A 21,673-nucleotide genomic window follows, 5' to 3' on the forward strand; every position below is an offset into this window, starting at 1 on the left:
CGTCCGACGTGGCGGACTTTGGTAAGCTTAACTCCATCGTGGGGCCGTGGAGGCAATTCTTTATCAGGACGCCTCTCGTGCCCGAGAAACGCTTCGCATCCGAGCTGCTCCCTTTCTCGACCTGGTTGGGTTCTAAATTGAGACGGGAACAAGAGCTTCGCTATCGTATTATTGAAGAGGCGAAATTCGGCAACTGAAACACACGGCAGCCTCCGTGAACTCCTCCGCGAGGCTTGTCTTCTCTCGCCTTGGAAAATGTCGCGGTCTGGTTATATCCGGTTTCCAGGACGGAATATTTCGCCGCAGGAGATGCCTCCGTCGGGATAATCTTTCGGCTTGTTGATAGCGCTCCACACCACTCTGCAGCATTGCACAGTTCCCATACTCAAATCCTTCTGTTCGGTGTGTTGCACTGCTGGGTTACATCCCTTCAGCAGTTCAATCAGGACCGAAATTAGCACTCCTTGTTCTTCAACTGTTTCAATGAAGTCATCACCCTCAACCAGCATATCGTTTACACCAACCTATTACGACGGAAGTCTGCCGCGCTTGAACTACGATCCCTGGAGGCATTGCGCCAACCCAGAACAACAAGCCCTATAGTAGGACTCACTGCTGCTGTGTTGACGGTATTGTAAGCCGTTACTAGCGTCACAGAAGTATGCAACACAAAGTGGTGCGAGTAGAGTCTCTGAACTGGAAAGAAGCACACAAAAAACATCATGGGAGAGTATGATGACGTCCATCCTTGAAACATCTTTCTGCCACACGGCCCACCGCTTGATCATCTTTCCGCCATATTCTTAACGACTGCTTTGTTTAAGGTAGAAAACGCGCCACTGAGTGTTAGTCCAGAGCCTTCGACACGTAGTCTTATCTATGCACCGCACTCCGTTCGAAAATGTCTGACCGGGCATTCTCGTTGCTCCAGAGGGATCTGCAGTAGGTCGTTTAACACCCAGCTAGTACTCCGTTGACACGAGCGCGCTTTGCTCGATTCTTCAATTCGTTAGATTTCCCAATTTATACAGCAGAAGAGCAGAAAGTTGAATGTCTACTCATCGAGACTCCTCAATCCAAAGTCATACCCTTTCAATGTTTCTCACTTACCTTGTATCACTTTCATCAAAACGAAGCAACTTCCCGCAACTACTTGGCCTTTGCCTGTCACGAAAACGACTCCGCTTCAAACACCATGCGTAACGTCACGAGCGGCATATCACCTTTCAGGCTCTTCATGGAGGCCATAGTTGGCTTTAGCTTTCGGTACTGAGTTTTCTTCAAAATAGAAAGCTGGCGCTCAATCAGAATTATTAGTATGAAATGCGCAATTTCATACAAAATATGCTATCAGTGTGTTCGCCTGTTGTCGAACCATCTAAGCTTAGAAAGCACAATCGGCGTCAGAGCGCCATCTATGCGCGTAGGCAATCCAAAAGACTCGCCCTTATGCAATCGTCTATCACTTTATCGAGTATTTCATTTCCTCGCAACACCGACGCCTAGCAAAACCTATTTAAGAAACGCCCGCTCACCTCATAAATCTGCCCTCCAGCCTCTATACTCGTCCACGACACGGGTCTCTCCCCCGGCTCCTCAGCAGCTGCACCAGCGTGTCACCGTCAAGGCTATAGCCCGACTTCTTCCAGCGGGCATTGAACCAGAAAGCTAGCTCATCCGCCGAGTCGCCAAAGTCTCGTGCGTCAAACTCTTTCAGGATGACGGCCGCAACGGAGGAGTCCGGGAAGAGCGGAGAAGGTGGTGCATTTACAGGCGGTGTGGGCTTATCGGTGGCGGCCCAATTGAATCTTATACTGAGCGTGGGGAAGGAGTATTTATCTACCTTGGGTAATCGCAGCAGCATGGTGGGTGAACAGGAGGGTTATCGCACCGCGACTGCGCTCCTGGGCTTGGTTGTTGAGAAGGTGTATCTGCGAGAATTGTATCTGGTAGTGCGGAGTGCAATGCAGGTCTCGGGACCGCGGTCGTCTTAGCTTTTCGCGTATTCATTTTACGAATCTGGGAAGATGAACAGCGCGAACAATAGGCTTTGTGCTTGGCTTTGCACCAATTGCAATGTACAATGCGCGCTGTACAAAGCACTGAAAGAAAATGATTGAAAGAATCTTCGCGATAGAGCGCTGACAATGGCCTTGGCCTGGCGACCCTAGGTCGTGGTACAAGGCGTGTCACAACTGTACACTATCGAATTCGGATGATTGCTGGACTTGCGTTCGTGCGGCGGACATCCTGTAGAGTGACTTTGCGAAAGACAAGGCAGCGACCGAAGGATGACAGCCCGCCTGTTGGGCAATACGTTCTCTGCGAACTTGTCCGAGCCCTTTGACCGTGCGAGAAGCCGATCTTCTTCATTGCATCCCCAATGCTCATGTGGGACTGAAATTGTGCTGCAAACGCACTTAAAATATAGCGTACTGCAGTGGTCTAGCCCGCTTTCGAAGCCATTGAAAGGCTGTAGGCACCGCTTCTACCCCGTTGCTCTTTGACGTCCCGTATGTGGTGACCTCGCCGTCCGCTCGAATGATGATAACCGCTCTACGGCCGGTACCTCCTATACGGCTGTTGGTCGGGAAGGGCATGGGGTCCACCAGGGAATAGAGATGTGTCTCTGGCTTCTGGAATCCCGGAATGAAGGCTGTCGAAGCATTGCAGCATGTTTTCAAAACAAGTGTACGAAGCCCGGAAATTAGCTTGACTAGGAAGAACAGAGCAGATGTCCTCAGGGACCGCGAAAAGACGATTCCTTTTGTGGAGTGTGAACCACGAAAACTGCCTGAACAGATCGACGAACGCCAGCTCAATGTCAACAGGTTCCCTAGGGAGAATTCACTCTCCGCCCTGTAAACTCCCATAGCCCTTGGCATTACTCACCCTCTCCGGAGCTTTGCCGTAAAGCTCGATCTTGTTCAGTCGCCCGTCAGAAGCCTAGCTTTGTGAATTTGAATCAAACCACGTATCTAAAATTCTGGTTCTGAATCAACCACGCCCTCCCCTCCTTCCCCTTCCCCTTCCCCGCGACCTTCTCCTCATTCGGCACCAGCACAAACGTCTCACTAAACCCCCTCATCGGGCCCTCCCTCGCCTCCTCCAGCCTTACATACCCGCCCACAATAACCACCACCGGCGAGTGCTGCTCCAGCTCCTTCTTTGAGACAACGTCCGCATTAGCCGCCGTGGCCGCCTCTTTAGCCAGTCCAGTGTTGACAAAGTCGCAGTCGAGTGATTGGACGTCGTAGTAGGTGTATGGCATGGTTTCTTCGAACATCTTTTGCATGGCGGCGGCATCGGGGATGTGATTGCCGTTCCAGACAATGACGGGGACGATTCTGCCGTCGGAGAGGGTCTTGCGGGGCGTATAGTAGCTGGATATGGTATTTCGGGAGCCTTGGAGCGCGGTGTAGTAGGCGTCCACGAAGGTTTCGGCGACTGGTGTATGCAAGTCAGGAACGGGTCCGTGTTCAGCTGACTCAAGAATTTCTTACCTTCTGCTGAGACTTTTGTGAGAACGTCGGCGCGTATCTCGGCCATTGTGGGATGTGGTTTAGTTGGCCTTGAATGATGGCTATTCTGGTGTCGTGCAGAAAGTCCTTCAGGAAGCGATAATTGCCATCCGCCGGAGCTGACTTGCCATGCTTTCACATTCTCAGCTACAACCCCATACCCAGGGTTTGGCACGTGATGCAACAGAGCACTCTATGGAGTAGCATGGAAGATGTGCAGATGAAGCACTTCGGAGGTTGTCCGCTACCCGCCGCGCGGACTCCCCTGCCGTGGACCGTCCTGTCATCTCGAGTCACAGGTAGTTGTATAGCATGTACACATTCTATATCACATCACGACGATGTTACTCAGTCATTTAAGAAGCAGTGTGTATCAAAAATTTATTGGCAATACAGTAAAGGATAACTTTTGGCGCCGGTCATTCACTACACCGAGCTTCGGTATCGTCTGCCTTCTCCTCTAATAAGCCCTCACCACGCACATCTCACATTCCCGTACTGATACAAGCAGTTACGAGTCACTTCACGACCCGGCGTATCGTGACTCTGTAGCTGTAGCGGCATTCATCGCGGCAACCTGTGCGGCGCTAGCCTGATTTCACCCCAAACATGTTCATCCCACTCCGTATGAAAGACTACTCAGTAGAGCGTGCCCACGCAGACACCGACGGCCACAGCAACAAGGCCGATGAAGTTGCCACTCGAGAGATTCGAAGTCGCTCCTGAGATCTTCTTGTCAGTCGCCGTGGGCGCGGCCGTTGCCTTGATCGTTGCATTTGATGCGAAGGTTGTTGTGGCATTCGTAGGGGCAGCAACGAAAGTCGTCGTGGTTGTCGTCGTAGTGCCCAGATAGACTGTGTGCGCTAAGAGACCCAGTCAGCACTACAGTTCAAGCATTCGACTCCAGTGCTACTCACTCGTTGTGGGCTTCGCGGTAGTGGTGTTGAGCATTGGCAGGATCATAGTGCTTGTGCTAGTTCCACTGGTCATTGTGATCGGCGCAACAGAACTTGTGCTTGTGATTGATGATGATGTAAGACCTTGCAGAGCATTTGGCTGAGGGAGCGCAGCAGCCCCGATAGCAGGAAGAGCAATAAGGAGTGTGGACAACAACATTGTGGTTTGAAGAAGTGAGTAGCAAAACTCGGGAAACACAATTGGCGGCGATGAACCGGACATACTTATCGTATACCTCGGGGTATGAGCGCCAAAGGTAATTTGGCCTGGAGACAATGAAGTCAAACAAAGACAGAGATTTGGCAAGAAACACGTGGAGAAAGGCAAGCGAAAGACCACGTCTGAGAAACTCACAACGAAGGGAGCTTACGGCTAGGTGTTACAATGGTCGGCTTTCTCATTTGCTTTGTTCGAGTAGCTACTAAAATCCAAGCCACTAAGTTTTGTATCATATGCAGGGCTGAGATTAAATCAACCCTGGATCCTTTCATGGCTTGCGTGTAGTTGCCAAGAGTTGAGCAGATGAATGAAACCGAGCATAGCCTTCTTTGTCTACGCAGGTGGCTTGATGATGTGTTCACGACTCGAGAGGGAATTTTGACTTTAGTCAATGGCATGGACCTCAAGAATGGCCCTTTGGTATGGAAGCGTGCAGTCCCCTATAATCGAGCAGGACAGGATATTCGATGACGGTGTTCTGGCAAGAAAACTCTAGTATTGCTCGAAGACAAGATGGAATTTACAACGGCTGATAGACTGGGAAAGATGAGACCAAAGAAAGACCGCGGATCAGGCCCAAGCATGATACCGTCTACGTACTCCCCTTCGAATTATGCGGTCTCGGAAACGGATTGACGCAGCCTTCGCATTACCACAATCTTGCACTCATGCACCAGGAGATTTTCAGACCGAAGCACCGCTCCAACGCGTGATGGAAGGATATATCCATCCTAATGCGTACTTTATGAGTTGCGCGACACGGTCAAAGGAGCGAGCTGAAGAGGGCCGGTTGGAATTGACGTTGCCGCCAAGGCGAGCCGCAAGCGAATCCCATCCCGAGAGCTTTGCTTTTCTGCAGCTCGCCCACCTGCTCCGCAGCCTCCAAGCACAGCCATTGCCTTGAAACCAACCCCGAGTACTCCTCGTCGCTAGCCCTCAAGATGCTGTCGCGGAGCTCCCACAAGACTGTGCAGGTACTGCACACCCAGAAGCACATTACACAATCCCCCATGCGCCGAGGCAGAGCTAACCTTACCACCTGCATCAGACCCTTCTGCGGGGCGCCAGACCAGCTACACGGTCGATGGCAACCCTCCAGTCCGACATCTTCAAGCCCACCAAGTTCGGCGGCAAGTACACAGTCACCCTCATACCCGGCGACGGTGTTGGTGCCGAAGTGTCAGAATCGGTCAAAGAAATCTTCAAGGCCGACAACGTGCCAGTGGAGTGGGAGCAGGTGGACGTGTCAGGCGTGGAAACAGGGGACAAGCACTCGGAAGAGCTATTTCGGGAGTCGATTGCTTCGCTGAAGCGCAACAAGCTCGGCCTGAAGGGTATCCTGCACACGCCTGTCGAACGCTCCGGGCACCAGTCTTTCAACGTCGCGCTACGGCAAGAGCTTGACATCTATGCCTCCATCGTTCTGATCAAGAACATCCCCGGCTACGAGACCCGCCACAAGAACGTCGACCTATGCATTATCCGAGAGAACACCGAGGGCGAGTACTCCGGTCTCGAGCACCAGTCTGTCAGCGGCGTCGTCGAGTCTCTGAAGATCATCACCCGGGTGAAGTCTGAGCGTATCGCCAAGTTTGCCTTCGCATTCGCCCTTGCGAACAACAGGAAGAAGGTCACCTGCATCCACAAGGCCAACATCATGAAGCTTGCCGATGGTCTCTTCCGGAACACCTTCAAGAAGGTCGCAGAAGACTACCCAACACTGGAGACGAATGACATGATTGTCGACAACGCTTCTATGCAGTGTGTGTCGAGACCGCAACAGTTCGATGTCATGGTTATGCCGAACTTGTACGGCGGTATCCTATCGAATATCGGCGCAGGCCTCGTTGGTGGACCCGGTATTGTACCGGGCTGCAACATGGGCCGGTCGGTTGCCGTCTTTGAGCCTGGCTGCCGTCACGTTGGTCTGGATATCAAGGGCAAGGATCAGGCCAACCCGACTGCGCTGCTCCTGTCTGGTTCCATGATGTTGCGTCACCTTGGGCTGGACGACCACGCCAACCGCATCTCAAAGGCTGTGTATGATGTTATCTCTGAAGGGTGAGTTCCAGCGTCTATCTTGTGATGAGAGCTCGAAGCTGACGAATTATAGCAAAACGAGGACACGTGACATGGGTGGCAGCGCCACGACACACCAGTTCACCCGGGCCATTCTGGACAAGATGGAGGCATCAGGATGATGATCCTATTGTAGCGTCGCAGCAAGATAGATTGTGCCACATAGTGTATTTCTAGCATGTCAATAGTTGGAATGCATGATTGAATTCTTAGCTTTCCATAAGACCTCCCAAGCTTGTAGGCTTCAATCTATCTGTATTGCCTGCCCTTTTTCCTAAGATCCGCTTTGTTACCTAGGCCGATCCAGCTACCTAGCCTTTCTGTGCCGAAACCACGAAGGATCTCCAGTTATGTGAGACGACGTACGGGTGTCGTTATATGAGAGGGCCAAGAAAAGACCTCGCTCACCTGATCCATAGAGGTATACGTGTACCACTGGCCACCTGCCCTACCAGAGCGTAGTTTCATCCCTGGGTATGCGCGTCGTCCATAACTTGTATGAACAAGTCCGATCCCGTATGCACTCGGATTTCCGATGCAGTCCTACCAACGCCACGCTCGCAATGCAAAAAGCCACGAACCGTAGCCATACATCAGAACGCAATCTTTCTCTTCCTCCCCGTATACTTCGAATTCGGCTTCACCACCTTCCCTTTCCGTTCCATCTGCTCCTTTTTCCTGATAATCCACGCCTTCCCACCCTTCCTTTCCCCCCTCTTGACCTTCCCCCCACCCCTCCGTCCATCCACAACGTCCACATCATCCAGCCCCTCCACCACCCCCGTGATATCCCCCGCAAGCTCCCCACCCCCAACCGTAAGCACCAAATACGTCTTCGCGCTCTTCGTCCCCGGATCGTCTTCCAGCAGCCCCGCGCCGAAACCTGCCCGGATCGCCGCACTCGACACCATGCGCTTCTGCTCCTCGTTCCGCGGGTAGAACTGACACACCGCCCGTCCACCCCTCCGCAGACTCGCATACAGCCCGTTGAAGAACCTGGTCAGCCGGCCCTGTGCGCTCTCCTCGGAGGACTCGGCGTTGCAGAGCCACTGCACCGCTGAGATGCTGATCGCGGCGTCGAACGTGCCGGGGCGGAAGGGCACGCCCTGTCCCGCGTCCGCGAGGAACAAGTCACCTTCGACCTCCCGCTCTAGCGCAACGCCGAGCATGCTTTCGGAGATGTCGAGGCCGATCCAGACGTGGGGCCCGCCGTCTTCCGGGGCGACGGATGAGAGGATCGAGCCGCTGAGGCCGGAGCCGCAGCCGATGTCGAGGATGAGGGAGGGCGAGGAGAGCGAGAGGAGGGAGAGCGCGCGGTGCGTCATGCTGGATTGGATGTGCTGGATCCGCGAGGAGGTGGTGTATTTGCGGGATTCGGCGTCGTTGTAGAAGAGGTCGGGGGGGAGGTGGTCTTCGGGGCGGGACATCTTGGCGGTTGCTTTGAGTGATGTATGCAGAAGCTGATGTGGTGCGTGAAAGCTGAGCGGTTGAGATTCGTAGGTGGTGCGCGGTGCGTTTTCGGACTAGAACTGAGGAGGTACCAGAAAATGTGGGATGGTCTTGGCGTGGTGTTGCAGAAATTCGTTATCGATAAGGCATGTCATCCGTTTGCGAAACCTCCAGCTGTCCAGAAACAGCGTTAAACAACAACAGCTTCCCGAGCACTCGATATGTGGATTCTGCCCCTGGTAGGCTATCTGGGCGTTCTACTCGGCTTCGCCTTTCTGACTCTGGCCATTGGTACGCCTAGCTTCACATCTCCTCCAAATCCTGCCATTGTTCAGCATATATCGCTAACCACAACAGCCTCCGGACTGTACTACCTCTCCGAACTAGTTGAAGAACACACCGTGCTCGCCAAGAAGCTCCTCACGCGCCTCATCTACGGCGTGATAGCCCTCCAAATCCTCCTTTGCCTTGTCGACAAGTTCCCCATCGGCCTCAGCACTCTTAGCGTCTTCAGCCATGTCATCTACGCGCAGAACCTCCGGCGCTTCCCCATCGTCAAGTTGACAGACCCGCTATTCATACTCTCATGCGGTATGGCATCTTCCCTCGTCCTGCAGTACCTCCATCAGCCCCCCTTCAAACCAAGGAACGCCCCCAACTGACACCCCCAACCCCCCAACGCAGCCCTCGTCCTCTTAAACCACTACCTCTGGTTCACGCACTTCTCCGCGCCTCCCTCCCGGCCTGGCAGCAGCTACCACAACCCTTACTCCGCGCGCGACGCCTCGATCCCCACCTTCACCGAGATCTCGAGCTACTTCGGCCTCTGCGTCTGGCTCGTGCCCTTTGCGCTCTTCGTGTCGCTGTCCGCGGGCGAGAACGTGCTGCCGAGCATGGGGAGCGAGTACGCGACGGGCGAGGGGAGCAGCTATGTTAGCGCTGGGCGGGAGTCGACGATGGGGGCTGCGGGGAGCGTGAGTGGTGTTGGAAGTGGTGGGGGGAGGAAACGCGCGGGCACGAATGCGGGGATGGCGAAGGCGGTTGTTAATGGGGTCAGGGAGTGGGTCGGGGAGACGGGGGAGGTGTTGGGGGTATGGAGGGGGGAGAAAACGCGGAGGTTCTAGGGTTTCTTGACAGTGTAGCTTGTTCGTGGGAATGAGTAATGTTTTTGGATGTTACCTCTTCAGGCTCTGTGGTTCTCTGAAGAAGTACGACCCCGAGCATGGTCAGCAGAGCGTGATCTCACGGAGCTGGCAACGACCGCCCTTGAGCCACTCCATCGCTTCGCCGCCCATGATGCCTTCGATGTAACAACTCGCCAGCACCTCGAAATACGGACCCTTCGGGCGCAGAATCACCGGCAGCTTGCAGCCTTCCAAGACATAGATACCATCACCCTGAACCACAAGTGGGCTCGCCTGACCTACGTAGCCCTTGTCCGTGACAACAGGCCTTAAGGTAAAAGATCGGGACACTACTTTCCGCATGATCCGTACAGTCTTCGCCGGATTGGTGCATGCAGGCATCGTCGCTATAGTGGGAAAGAAATCTTTTAAAGGGCGGCCGCCGATGCTGAAATCCGCAATCGCCCACCGAAAGCAGTTGAACGCCTGAAACATCGAAGAGTCGGACAGTGCTGGCCAATATCCACGGTCTGTCAGGGCTTGGAGGAGCTCTTTCATATCGGGATTGTCTTCCTCGAGCCATGGGATGTCGAACACGCTGGCTCCTTTCTCATGCCTGTATGTATGATCCGTAAGAAAAGTCCTAGCTAGAGCTTCGACGAGGTTTTCGTCATTGCCGTACGCATGGTTGGTGATGGTGGGTTGGATGGCATCTTCAGTATAAGGCAATTCTGTTTCTCCTGTGTCGTGCGGGGACATCGTACCTGAAATTCCGTTGATCGTGTCCACCTGGAACCCGTTGCAGGTGAGTAGACGAGAGTTGTTGGAAAGTTCGATATGTGCAGTAGTCGAGCCGCTGGTGTTGTATGGAGCGGCCGTAAAGTCTATTCCGTAGTCCACCTGCGGTAATCGCCAGTCAGGGATCCATAATGGTAGATTTGAATGTCTTAGACTTTTGTTGCCTTGATGGATGATGTCGAGGGTTTTGGTCGTCTGAATAACAGAAATGGCAAAGTCGGCGTAAACCTTCTCCACTGGTAGTGTGTAGTCCGGCTTGATGTTTGAGGAGAGCTGTGTTGGTAACAGACCCAATAGACCGTACACTTTGTCACGGGGATCACTCGCATCCGCGTTCTCCATCACTTGAATTTGTTCGTACGCTGCCGAGTGGCTGGCTTCGATTTGGCCTTCCGGTACCATGGCCAGTCCACGTAGCCTGTTAAGCCGGTTAAGCAAGGTCAAAGTCACACCAAGACCATCTTGGTATTCCCATGAGCCGATAGTCGTCCGCCTAAAACCCTCGTCAACCAGATGTATGAAGCTGTCGAAGTTATCCGTTATGAAGCGCGCTACACGGCACAGCTTGAACAATTCGATGCCTTTAGTACCGCACCCCACCACGAGCGAACTCTGGGCCATAGCGAGCTCTTGAACGATCCAGGCGCGCCGGAAGTAAGGTCTCAGGAAGAGTCTGTAGAGCGCTAGATGTACCCGTAGCCCCATGTTCTGATCTTTGAGGCTGTCCATCATGTAGAACCACTTTCCGACAACATCTTTCCGCAACTCGAGGTCTTCGTAGATCATCTGGGCCCACATTATGGCTACATCACTCTCATCAGCCTCGTCTCCCAACCAGACGAAGACCGATCGGGCTTCTCCGTAGATATCGCGCATATGCTTGACCTCTTGCCCACGCTCTTCGAGATCTTGCTGGTTGATACACAGCTTGTCGCACCAGAGCATGTAATCCTCTCCGGGTTCCTGGCTCAGGCGAAACGCACGAAGTGCTCCTTCAAGGCTTGCGGTAACCATCATCCGCTGCCCGTTCACGACGATCTCATGAGTCACGGGCGACGTCCCCCACGTATACGAAAGGGCCATGTAGTCACCCCATCTGTACCGGAAGAAATGATCGTTGGAATCGGAAGCTTCTTCGCCCATGGCCCGGGTGACGTAGCCTACCCATTGGTCTAAGACAGCCTGTCTTGGGGTTGTCGGATCGATAACAGATCGGAAAACGGCGTAGTGGTCTCTTGTATCGAGCAAGGAGACGTGACTGAGCGTGCACCGGACGACATCATCGGAGGTCTCTGATCCGCCTGCTAGGGCGGAGGCCTCCCCTGAATGGACTCTTAACAAGCGTATCTCCCGTTTCGACGCGTCCAGAGGCCGGTAATGGATCCATCGCCGCAGAGCCCGAGGGGTCCATGATGGCACGTGTCTTGAGCACCGTGCCAGAGACGCGATCTTCCAGAGACACTGGCTCCGCGAATTCAGCGGCATGGTTGTGCATGCCTGGCCAGCCTGTTGCCAAGCAATGCGTTCGCGACTGCTGCCTCCATGACATGAGCGAGGGTGCTGCCTGATACAAGGCTGCTGTGTGCTTAGTATGGTAGCCGTCTCAGCCTCAGCCTAGCCCGCCCGGAACATCCCCCCACCGCGCCCGCCAGACCCCTGCTCGAGTTTTCCGCTCCCTCTCCCGTCGCAGCAAAGGGCACCTGGGCACTGCACCTCACCTGCAGTCAACAGACCTCACTCCATCTGCAGCCAAACTACCCTACAACTGCCTGCCCACCGTCTCCCCTCAAACCGCGCGCAAACGATGCCACCCCCCGCCAAAAAGCGCAAAACGACCACCTCCACCACCGAAGAAGTAACCTTCGACCCCGACGCGCGCGCCGACTACCTGACCGGCTTCCACAAGCGCAAGCAGGCGCGCATCAAGCACGCGCAGGAGTTTGCCGCCAAGAAGGCGCGCGAGGAGCGGATACGGGAGAGGGCTGAGGTGCGTGTTCCTCTCTGCCGGCGTCGTGGGCCTTGCGGGCTGTAGACGATGGCGGGTGCTGAGGGGTGAGGGAGGTAATCTGAGGATGTTTGGGCTAACGAGTTGGATTCGGGGGAGTAGTTACGACAGCAGCGGAAAGAGGAGCTCGAGAAACATGTCGAGAGCGTCAATGCGATGCTGAGGCAGGCGGCTGGGGAAGATGGGGAAGCGGGTGATGCGTCTGAGGGGGAGGGCACGGAGGAAGAGTGGGGTGGCATAGAGCAGCCCGCGGAGGCGGAAGTGAATCGCGAGGACGAGTACGTCGACGAGGACAAGTACACGACCGTCACGGTGGAGGCTGTGGATATCGACAGGGAGGGTATACATACTGGCGAGACCGCGGAGGAGAAGGCTGAGGATGCAGGCGATGGTGAGAAAGACAAAGCCGCGACGGACGCCCCGAGCGAAGCCAAGAAGCGGATATGGACAAAGGAGAAGCCGAAAACCGGTAAGCCGAAGAAGAAAAAGCAGAAGTTCAGGTACGAGAGTAAGGCGGAGCGGAAGTTCACGAGGTCGAAGCAGCAGCTGAAGAACAGGGAGCAAGCGAAGGCGCGGCGTGGTTGAGCTCGCTATCCGCTAGACTCGTCCTTTGTATTGGACGTGTAACGTGGTGGGACAGTGCACTTTTGCAATCACTGCTGGCTTGTCAAAAGCTGCTCTCAGCACATCCAGCATGACACCATCCAAAACCGCTGTGTAGAGGAAATGTTTGCTAGTGACTACCAACATCAACCAGCACCAGGGCACCTAACCATGCCGCCAATATCCAGCTGCTGATTACAATCCATGTCTACCGCCCGCCCAAAAGAAAATCGAATCTGCTGTAGGCTCGTGACCGCTATGCATCAAACCTCAACAGGAACCGCTCGAAGGTATGAGGGTGCAAGACTCAGATGTTGCCAAGCTCGGCCACGAAGTCGTCCAGCTCCTTCTTGGTGTCTGCGTACTTCTTGGACATCTCCTCGTACTTCTTCTCCAGTTGGTCGTGAGAGGCCTCGAGGGCCTGGACTTTGCGTTCGTAGTGGCCGGCCTTGACGTCTGTTTGGCGGAGTCTGGAGTTGAAGCACCTGTTAGCAGTTGCCCCTTGTTCATCTTACGCACAGCTACGACGTAATCGTCCCGAAGAACAGCACACAACGTACTTCTCATTCGTCTCCCTCAGCTGCTTATCCGCCTCCTCGGCCTCCTCCTCGAGCAGCTGCAACCTCCGCTGCAGGCTCTCGTTCTGGGCGCCCGCCGACGAGCTGTCGTCCGCGATGGCCTTGGCGTCCTTGATGCCGGTCTCGAGCTTGTCCACCTCCGCCTCCAGCAGCTGGTTCTTGTGCTGCAGCGACACGATCTCTTGCTCTTTGGCGAGGTTTTCCTGCTCTAGGTGCTTGACTTTGGCTGCTAGTTCTTCGGCCCGCGCGGAGGACTCGTCGGCTTCGAGGCGGAGGGCGTTGATGCGCTGTGTTGTGACTCGGGTTAGCTATGCTTCAGGCGTGCTGACTTTTGTATGCCTTGGTTCGGGAGACCAGTTGGTGTTTCGAGCGGAAAGCTGGCTTGGTGGCATTGAGGGGCATTTTCTGAAGACCCACCTTCTTTAGTGCTTCCATGATTGCTGGTCTGTGTCTGGTCGAGTCGTGCAGGTAGTGCAAATAAGGTGGAGGTTCGAGGCTGCTGGTAGGGCGGTATGCGACTTGTTGAGGTGGTGTGTGGTGTTGTTATTGCGGTTGTCAAGTGTCAATCCGCTGCGTGAACCATCCTCCCAGCGCCGCTGTCTTTGTCAGACTGGCCAAAGCGGCCGAGGGAAGCGCGCAGGGATCCTTGGACCCTCCTCCGTGCCAAATCCTCCGGCTCCGGTTGCTACAACAGGAAAGTAAATAGCAACGTCTTTCCTCCTTCCTACGCGCCTCTGCATTCGAGTCGGTACACCGTCGGTCCTAAGAACAGCTACAGACACGTCGATGGGATAGCGCACGTCACTCTATCAAGATGTTAGCGGTGCGAGATCAGGAGAACTTCGTGCACGGCCAGCAGGCCGCTGCAGCCGCCAAACCACTCAACCAGGGCCTCGTAGCGAAGACACCCGGCAACAAAGCACCCAAGACGCCCTTCAAAGTCGCCCTCAACGATGAAAATGTCGTCTTCCGCGGCGGCAAGTCCGTCCTCAAGACCAATGGCAAAGGCAATGAGAACCTCTTCACCGGGGCCAAGAAAGGGAACGAGCTGGACAAGAACACCTTTGTCACACCCGCCGGTAAGCATCAAGACAACTACCCCGATACACAAACTCCCAAGCTAACAGAACACGCAGGCCCACGCACGCGCGCCCCCCTAGGCGCCAAAACCACAAACGCCAAAACCAAAGCCTTCCAGACCCCCGCTCCCCCCTCCATCGACACCGCCTCCGCCTCCGCAAAGACCCAGCCCCAGAGCCGCAGCCCCCGTCTCCACCGCGCCAAAGTCAAGGTCCTGGCGACCGACGATGCGACAAAACCAGTCCCCGAGCCCGAGGAGCGCGAGATCGAGTACATGCCCCCGCGCGGCGAGCCCCTGCCGGATTTACCGGACGACTACTGGGGCCCGGAGAAGACGTTTCCGATGTTTGAGGCGAAAAACTACATGCGTGGGATATGGAGTACATACTTCAACCCCGTCGACGATGACGGCGTTAGTCAGCTCGAACGCGAGGACGCCGTGCGAGACAAGAGGGTCAGGCGGGAGACGGACGAGACGCTGCAGAGGAAGTGCGACGAGATGTTCGCTGAGGCTGCAGCGAACATCACTGGCACCGCACCTCCAGCTGCGCCGCCTGTGGCCTCACGACCCACGACCTCTCGCTCCAGCTCCAGCGTCGCCACCAAGAAACCCCTTGTCCCCAACGCCACCACCGGCCAGCCCACAACCCTGACCTCGCGCACCGCGGCCACAGCCCTCCGCCAACCCTCGTCGAGACCACACTTCTCAGCCCCGACCACCGCAGCAAAAGCCCGCGTCCCGACCTCCGCCCTCCCCCTCTCCCGCAAAAAGCAACCCGTGGCAGCGGCGGCGCCGACAAACCCCTCGGCCATGCGCCACACAGCCGCGACAGCCGCGTCGCGCACCACGCTGGGCTACGCGAACGGGCGGGCTGCGTCGAGTAGCTTGAGGAAGCCTCTGCCGCTGGGCGGCAGCGAGATGCGTGCTCTGAAGCGGGACGGGAAGCGCAACGTCACCGCGCCGGTGTCCGCTGGGCTGGCGCGCGGGGGGTCTGATGCGGCAGTTGGGCCGGTGAAGGCGAGGACGCAGAAGAGCGAGGAGGAGGTGTTGGTCGAGATGTTGAGGGCGCGGGGTCTTGGTCATGGAGAAGCAGAGGTGGAGGGGGATGATGAGGATGACTTGCTGAGGGGTTCTTCTGGGCCGGGCCTGCTTCTAGATGTCGAGGATGAGTTTGAGGGCTTCCAGTTGGCGATGCCGGAGTTTTGAGGGGCTTGGTTGGGAGGAGCGGCTTGTGAGATCGAGGGGTGGGACTGATAGCGTGGCGTGTAGGGACACATACGTTCCCTTTGATGGCTTCAAGAAAGCATGGCGCCGTAGTTGGTGAGCCTACAACCGCTTTGAGCCTCTCTTTACTGTCAATGGTGTACTGGTCTGATTTGGAGATATCCTCACAAAGCGTGTACTACTGGAATGCATTATAAAACGGACCAGTTTGAGCCGCAAATCCGTGGTTTATAGACGAATATCGGGGTAAACGAAACATCGCGTCAGCCCTATCGATCGGACGGAGGTACAAACAGCAATGCGAAGATACTCCGGAGTGACACAATCGATTCCGGGCTTTGGATCCTGTAACTATCAACCATCAAGGACCATGAACTCACGTGCATGAGCACATCTAAGCTATGAGCAGGGTAACTCCGAGACCCGCCAAAAACGTATGAACCGAGAACACCTCGCTACCAGTCCATTCCCGAAAACAAACACAAAACGCCGAGTGTCGCTGGCATATAGCAACTGAGCAGTCGGGAGCCTGTACCAATATGTAGAGACCCGGCCAGAATGCGGAAATGAGGTCATAAGATAGCGTACGAGGGGCCAGTCTGAGGCGTACTTGGCAAATCAAGCACCCCGAAATTAGTCCGGTCATTCGTCCTGCGCGTAAAGATTCTGGTTGAGAATCTTGTTCATCGTGAACATGTGCACCCGATCCTGCTTGAAGACGGCCCTCATCCCGTCATCACAGCGTATCTGGCGCTTGTCGCTGGGGTCTTGTAGGTCGTGCGCCTTGACGTACTCCCATATCTTCTTCACGGTTTGGGGTCGTGATAGCTGGGGATGTCAGAAAACATACCGCAAAGGATATGCAGAACAGAACTTACACTCGTCTCCCCCAAAAGCTCCGACAACGGCGGCGAGAGCGTCATAGGTTTCTGCCTCGCCGTCAGCAGAGCGTTTATAGAACGGGTTCATACAACTCACATGAAACCCCCCCGTCCGCTTAACTTCCTTCTTCTCCCCCCCTTCCCCGCCTCCACTCCCGGACTCAACATCACTATCATCATCCCCCCCAACCTTCTTCGCACTCTTCGTCTTCTGCTTCTTCCTCCCCGCGCCCTTCTTCACCACCGGCGCCGCCTTCCTGCTACTCCCCCCACCCCTCGTCGTCCGCCGCCGACTATTCTCCTCCGCCTGCAACCGCGCCGCGAACGCCGCGTCCGCGTCCTCAGCCGAGGTCGAGGCCGACTTGCTCTTCTTGGCCTTTTTCTTCGGCGGCGAGGGGTCTGCTACCGAGGAGAGCGAGGACTCGGTATCTTGGTCGTCGTCGGCGTCGGCGTCGGCTGCGGAGCGCTTCTTGGGCGTCGAGGGAGAGGGGGAGGACGCGCTGGGCGGCTCGGCGGAGTCCTTGGACATGGAGGCCTTGACGCCGTTGGTGGTTGGGGCTTTGTCGGCGGCCGTGGTTGTGGGAGCGGGTTCGGCGGGCTCGGTCGTCGCTGCGGAGCTGGGCGCGTGGGTTTCGTTGAATTTGTCGAAGCGTGCTAGGATGAGTGTGGTGATTGTGTCCTGGCGTCATGTGAGCTGGGCATTGTAGTCGTGCGCAAACGTAGGCGGATCCGTATACCTTCTGAGGAGTGATGTCGTAGTCCACTTGCGCCTGAAGGCCCTTGCGCACGCGCTTTGCGGAGATGGTGTTTAGGTCGCTAGTTGCTAGTATGGAGTCGATGATGGCCGCGTACGAGGCCTCGGTCTCCGTAGGTACTGGTGCAAGCACAGCAGTTAGTATCTTGGAGGGCTGCTCGCAGTGAGGATTGCGGGTTGCTCATACAGGCCATGGTGATGACGACCAGTTAAAGTAGAGATTATTTGTAATTGCGCGTTTGTCGGAAATCGCGAAGGTGTACGACCAGCGGACAGGCGGTACAGAGAGGGAGGGCACTCTTCAGTGCGAAGATGGCGTGGAGTATAAGGACTATGGATGGGCAATTGATGGCGGGGATGTCTGGGGAGAGTGGCTCGTGCAAGGGTCTTTGGACAGCGGTAGGCGGCGTGAAGCCGAGCGGGCAGGCTGGAGCTTTATGAATAGAAACGAACGTGGAGGAGTGCAGGCGTGCGTATCAATAGTTAAAGACGGACGATTCACTCTCAGGCGCTATTGTAGCTGCGCAGTTGGAGCTCGTCGGCACCGAAAGCCGAAAGCGGGAAGCTTAAAGTCGAGAGGGAAGCGCGGTCACGTGATTGCAGACTCCAATATTTAGCAGCGACAAAGAGTACCTCTGTACAGATATACCAAAGTGAATACTAAAGTAAGGAACATTGCCAACGTCCACTTCCTCTCGAAGTGGGTTTAGGATCAGTCGAACGAGCCGTGTTGTGGTAACAAATGAAACTACCTCTGCTCCTCCCTCCCCCCCAGGCTGTGAATGACCAAACCGAGCCAAGGATATCAAAGCCTCCCGACACCCCCTCATCCGCAGAAAGAGCGCCCTCACGACGCCGCCACCTCCCCGAAGTACGGCCTAAATCTGGGTTCCCCCTGCAGTCCCGTCTCCACAACCGCCAGATAACACGCCATCAAAAGCCGTGGAAACCTCGTAGTCCAATACCCCAGATATCCATCCGGCAGCGGCCCGACCCTGGCCTGCACATCCAGCGGCATATCCTCGTAATGGTTCTTCTTGTTCCTCAAAGCGCGCAACAAATCTAGCATCCGGTCGCCGGTGTATTTGCGCTGCTTGCCAAGCGTGTCGATGAACTTCCTATCGAGCTTGGCCAAGAAATCTGGAGCGCGATGCGGGTGGTCCGGGTCGACAATGACATCCAGCGCGAAAGATTCGAGGCGCTGGAGAAGGTACGATGGCGGGTCTCGCGATTCGCGCTCCCAGTGGTCGGAGCAGTCGCAGAGGAAGTTGAGGCGTTTCTCGGGGGGCCAAAAGAAGGGGTGTTGCATGACCTGGAGGGCTGTTGGGCTGCACAGAAAGTGGTCAGCGTATCATCAAGCACGAATGCGGTCTGTTCTACTTACCGATCTTCGGGTTTGTTCGACAGCATGCAGCGAATCAGGTGCACTGGCTCTTCACCCAAGAACTGCACCTTGCTAATGTCCGCTTTGTCCTTCTTGATGTTGAGCTCGCGGACCTGAGCCCAGCCTTCCTCGTCGTCATACGGGTGGCAGCCGCCCGTCAATACGTAAAAGAATACGCAACCTAGGGAGAAGATATCGACAGAGCGTTTTACGCCCTGAGACACCTCGCCGCCCGAGGACGATGAGTCCCGACTGTGAGATGTCAAATCTTGACGAAGTGCGGTATCCTTTGGCTGAAGAATGAGTTCCGGTGCTTTCCATCCAACGGTGCCTGCGTTGCCAGTGGTGCCGATCAGAGTGCTGGCATTGTCCGGTAACGTCTTGCAGAGCCCGAAGTCGGAGATGACGAAGCGCGGCCCGCGCGCCTGATTCTTCTTCGGATAGGCGATCAAGATGTTTTGAGGTTTGATATCCCTATGGATGATCCTGAGGCTGTGCAAATGGTTGAGGCCAGCGGCGAGCTGATACAAGCACTTGGAAACATCGGTGTTGATTTCGGTAATCAGCCTCTGGTTGTCTTCGTCACAAGTCTGATCCCTTCCATCTCGGTAGAGGTCCCACAGACTTGTTTGGCAAAGTTCGACAGCAATGTAAAGGAAATTCTGATCCCGCTCTTGAGTGTAGTATCGAATGACGTTCGGATGGTCATCGCTGTGCTGGAGCAAAGAAACCTCATGGGAGGCGAGCTCGAAATACTGGGGAAGCATCCGCTTCACAGCGACATCTATCGTCTGAAATTTGCCTCTGAATACGAACGTGCCGCCGCTGCCGGTGCCAAGTATGGCGTCCTCATCGATGGTCAAGTTATGAATCTGCTTGATTGCCGTGTTCTCTTGGATACCACCAATAAGTATTTCATCTGGCTGCAACGACTGGTTCGGCCCCATGTGCTTCACCTCTTCCATAATGCGATCGACGGTATCGTCTTCGACGCCTTCGGTTCCCGACTTGTTTTTCTTCTTCTTTTTCTTGCCCCCGCGGAGGCCTCTATGTGCTTTCTTCTTTGGCTTAAACGCCTCATCGACACCATCTGGGCTAAGATCTGCCTCGGTGGGCTCCTGAACACTAACCGCTTCCGGCAATGTAGCTTCAGTGACAGAATCGTCGACTCCTAGCTCTGACTCTGCAGGGTCTGTACCTACGGCAGCAGTGACAACGGCCTCCTCTTCCGGTATCGAAACGGCAAACCTGACTCTCTTCTCCTCGACAATGGGCTCTACAATCGCCACTTCCTGACTCGGCATCTCTGCTTTTGGCGCAGGACTGATCGTAGATATCCTCTCGAGAAGCTGCGAGAATGTGGGCTTGAAGATGCTGCTCTGAGATATGCCGCCAAGCGAAGCGAGGAAGAACAGTGTGAGAAATAGAGTGACGGATGTTGTGGTCCACCGTGGTCTGAAGTCCGGCTCCAGTGGCGGAATCGCACTGTCCAGCTCGTCCACAACTGCAGGGCTCTCTTCGCTCGGTTGAACCTTAGCAGGCGCAGAAATGCTAAGGATATTCTGATATGGTGCGTCTTGACTGTCCAGATAGTGAACGCCAATGATATCGTTCTTCGAAAGAGTCCGCGATGTCCCAGGCCAGCCAAGAACATGTTCCTGCCATTCCGCGTCGTAGCACCGCGCCTTTCTAGCCCCAACCGTAACGTGAGGATAGCTCGATTCAGACAGCGCATACCAGCTGCCAGTCTGCGTAGTATTGATGAAGACATTCTGAATGCCGTCGTCGTTACTTTTCGGTCCAATTGGCTGAGGCAGAATCACCAGGGAAGTGTCCCTCGGGTCCGCGTGGAAGGGACGGACAATGTCGTATACCCTGGCCACTGGCGCAGAAAACTCGTGCTCGAAGACCTTGCGTTCGTGCTGGGTGTAGTCCCACGCGGTGACTTCTCCGTTGAACTTGCTATAGACATATTTGTTGTCCATAGTCTTCTTGGCATACTGGCTATGAAGATCACGATCTCGGTTGTTTGGGCTCCACTCGAAGTACTTGATGGTGCAAATCTGGTTACCCGTAACCTTGTCCGAGATGCCGACGGTGTACTCTGTGCGGCCCAGTGTCAAGATGCCAGCAAATTCCTGTTCTTCGCCGGCTAGGCCTTCCATACTGCTGATGCGCCTGCAGCTCTCGGGATCAACGACAGATGATCCGGTTGAACTGAAGCTCTTGAGGATGATGCCAGTCTGAGCATCGATCGTGTACAGGGTGTTCCTCTTCTCTGCGGTGTAGACAACCGGTGGTACATCACTCGCGTACGGCGATAGGTCCTCTGCCAGCTGTTTGACTGTCAAGCCGAGTTTCTGCACTCCGATCTTGGGTTCACGCTCATACACATAGAGCGCGCCATCCTGGCTCGGCTCCACGATCCAGATGAAGTCGTCCTCGTGAATTTCTCCATCGCCATGGGATGCGGTCACGTTGTGGTAGATGGTCTCTACCATAGGCCGCTCTGCCTCTATCGTCCATCTGTGCTTGCCAGTGTTCCTGTCTCTGGCATAAAGTTTTCCATCGACGGTCGCCAAAAGGACAATATCCTCAACTTTCCAGTCTCGCAGTGACCGCGCATATAACTGCGGGGAAAGAGCACCGGATGGGCCGGCGGCGGGACTGGGAAGAGGGAGTCTCACGGCGGGATCGAGGTCCGCTGGAGCCAATGTCGCAATGGCGCGCTCATTCTTGGATGTGAAGGTGGTGTCTCGTCGGCGCTTCTGCGTCACATCGAGGGGGTCGCGGAGCGCCGAGGCTCGCGGCTGAGCAATGGTGTTTAGTAGCAGAGATACTTCTGCTGGAGATCTCTGGTATCCATTCTGTTGCGGCGGCTGCTGCTGCTGAGCGGCTGCGACGAAGGGAAAGGCGAACAAGAGAGCGACCAGAGTCGAGCTGAGGGTTGCGGCTCCTCTGGCCGGCCGGCGTCGCGACATGCTGAGGAGCTTCAAACTGTGGGTAGCAACGGCCT

The 21,673-nt window shown here is 55.4% G+C and overlaps 11 protein-coding genes across 11 annotated transcripts; 4 read left to right on the forward strand and 7 right to left on the reverse strand.

The window, feature by feature from the left end:
* Positions 1 to 2,965: 2,965 nt before the first annotated feature.
* W97_05928 (uncharacterized protein) lies at positions 2,966 to 3,549 on the reverse strand (the record flags this gene model as incomplete). The annotated part of the gene is made up of 2 exons (XM_007783809.1): positions 2,966 to 3,447; positions 3,504 to 3,549. The coding sequence occupies 2 exons, from the start codon at positions 3,547 to 3,549 to the stop codon at positions 2,966 to 2,968; spliced, it is 528 nt and encodes a 175-aa protein (XP_007781999.1).
* Positions 3,550 to 4,160: 611 nt separating this feature from the next.
* Positions 4,161 to 4,511, reverse strand: W97_05929 (uncharacterized protein; the record flags this gene model as incomplete). Its single annotated transcript, XM_007783810.1, has 2 exons — positions 4,161 to 4,384; positions 4,439 to 4,511. The coding sequence occupies 2 exons, from the start codon at positions 4,509 to 4,511 to the stop codon at positions 4,161 to 4,163; spliced, it is 297 nt and encodes a 98-aa protein (XP_007782000.1).
* A 1,270-nt stretch (positions 4,512 to 5,781) lies between these two features.
* On the forward strand, positions 5,782 to 6,898 carry W97_05930 (isocitrate dehydrogenase [NAD] subunit 1, mitochondrial; the record flags this gene model as incomplete). Its single annotated transcript, XM_007783811.1, has 2 exons — positions 5,782 to 6,758; positions 6,811 to 6,898. The coding sequence occupies 2 exons, from the start codon at positions 5,782 to 5,784 to the stop codon at positions 6,896 to 6,898; spliced, it is 1,065 nt and encodes a 354-aa protein (XP_007782001.1).
* Positions 6,899 to 7,369: 471 nt separating this feature from the next.
* W97_05931 (uncharacterized protein) lies at positions 7,370 to 8,203 on the reverse strand (the record flags this gene model as incomplete). The annotated part of the gene is made up of 1 exon (XM_007783812.1): positions 7,370 to 8,203. One exon carries the CDS (start codon positions 8,201 to 8,203, stop codon positions 7,370 to 7,372), a length of 834 nt encoding a protein of 277 aa, XP_007782002.1.
* Positions 8,204 to 8,446: 243 nt separating this feature from the next.
* On the forward strand, positions 8,447 to 9,349 carry W97_05932 (uncharacterized protein; the record flags this gene model as incomplete). Its single annotated transcript, XM_007783813.1, has 3 exons — positions 8,447 to 8,516; positions 8,583 to 8,816; positions 8,910 to 9,349. 3 exons carry the CDS (start codon positions 8,447 to 8,449, stop codon positions 9,347 to 9,349), a joined length of 744 nt encoding a protein of 247 aa, XP_007782003.1.
* Positions 9,350 to 9,451: 102 nt separating this feature from the next.
* On the reverse strand, positions 9,452 to 11,632 carry W97_05933 (uncharacterized protein; the record flags this gene model as incomplete). Its single annotated transcript, XM_007783814.1, has 1 exon — positions 9,452 to 11,632. One exon carries the CDS (start codon positions 11,630 to 11,632, stop codon positions 9,452 to 9,454), a length of 2,181 nt encoding a protein of 726 aa, XP_007782004.1.
* Positions 11,633 to 11,951: 319 nt separating this feature from the next.
* Positions 11,952 to 12,737, forward strand: W97_05934 (uncharacterized protein; the record flags this gene model as incomplete). The annotated part of the gene is made up of 2 exons (XM_007783815.1): positions 11,952 to 12,134; positions 12,255 to 12,737. The coding sequence occupies 2 exons, from the start codon at positions 11,952 to 11,954 to the stop codon at positions 12,735 to 12,737; spliced, it is 666 nt and encodes a 221-aa protein (XP_007782005.1).
* Positions 12,738 to 13,062: 325 nt separating this feature from the next.
* W97_05935 (uncharacterized protein) lies at positions 13,063 to 13,768 on the reverse strand (the record flags this gene model as incomplete). The annotated part of the gene is made up of 3 exons (XM_007783816.1): positions 13,063 to 13,225; positions 13,316 to 13,620; positions 13,751 to 13,768. The coding sequence occupies 3 exons, from the start codon at positions 13,766 to 13,768 to the stop codon at positions 13,063 to 13,065; spliced, it is 486 nt and encodes a 161-aa protein (XP_007782006.1).
* Positions 13,769 to 14,147: 379 nt separating this feature from the next.
* W97_05936 (uncharacterized protein) lies at positions 14,148 to 15,620 on the forward strand (the record flags this gene model as incomplete). Its single annotated transcript, XM_007783817.1, has 2 exons — positions 14,148 to 14,412; positions 14,470 to 15,620. 2 exons carry the CDS (start codon positions 14,148 to 14,150, stop codon positions 15,618 to 15,620), a joined length of 1,416 nt encoding a protein of 471 aa, XP_007782007.1.
* Positions 15,621 to 16,280: 660 nt separating this feature from the next.
* W97_05937 (uncharacterized protein) lies at positions 16,281 to 17,467 on the reverse strand (the record flags this gene model as incomplete). Its single annotated transcript, XM_007783818.1, has 5 exons — positions 16,281 to 16,466; positions 16,517 to 16,567; positions 16,617 to 17,198; positions 17,257 to 17,393; positions 17,461 to 17,467. 5 exons carry the CDS (start codon positions 17,465 to 17,467, stop codon positions 16,281 to 16,283), a joined length of 963 nt encoding a protein of 320 aa, XP_007782008.1.
* Positions 17,468 to 18,120: 653 nt separating this feature from the next.
* On the reverse strand, positions 18,121 to 21,638 carry W97_05938 (IRE protein kinase; the record flags this gene model as incomplete). Its single annotated transcript, XM_007783819.1, has 2 exons — positions 18,121 to 18,601; positions 18,658 to 21,638. 2 exons carry the CDS (start codon positions 21,636 to 21,638, stop codon positions 18,121 to 18,123), a joined length of 3,462 nt encoding a protein of 1,153 aa, XP_007782009.1.
* Between the last annotated feature and the right edge of the window lie 35 nt (positions 21,639 to 21,673).

The sequence above is a fragment of the Coniosporium apollinis genome (genome assembly GCF_000281105.1).
Source record: "Coniosporium apollinis CBS 100218 chromosome Unknown supercont1.29, whole genome shotgun sequence".
Classification (NCBI taxonomy): Eukaryota; Fungi; Ascomycota; class Dothideomycetes; genus Coniosporium; species Coniosporium apollinis.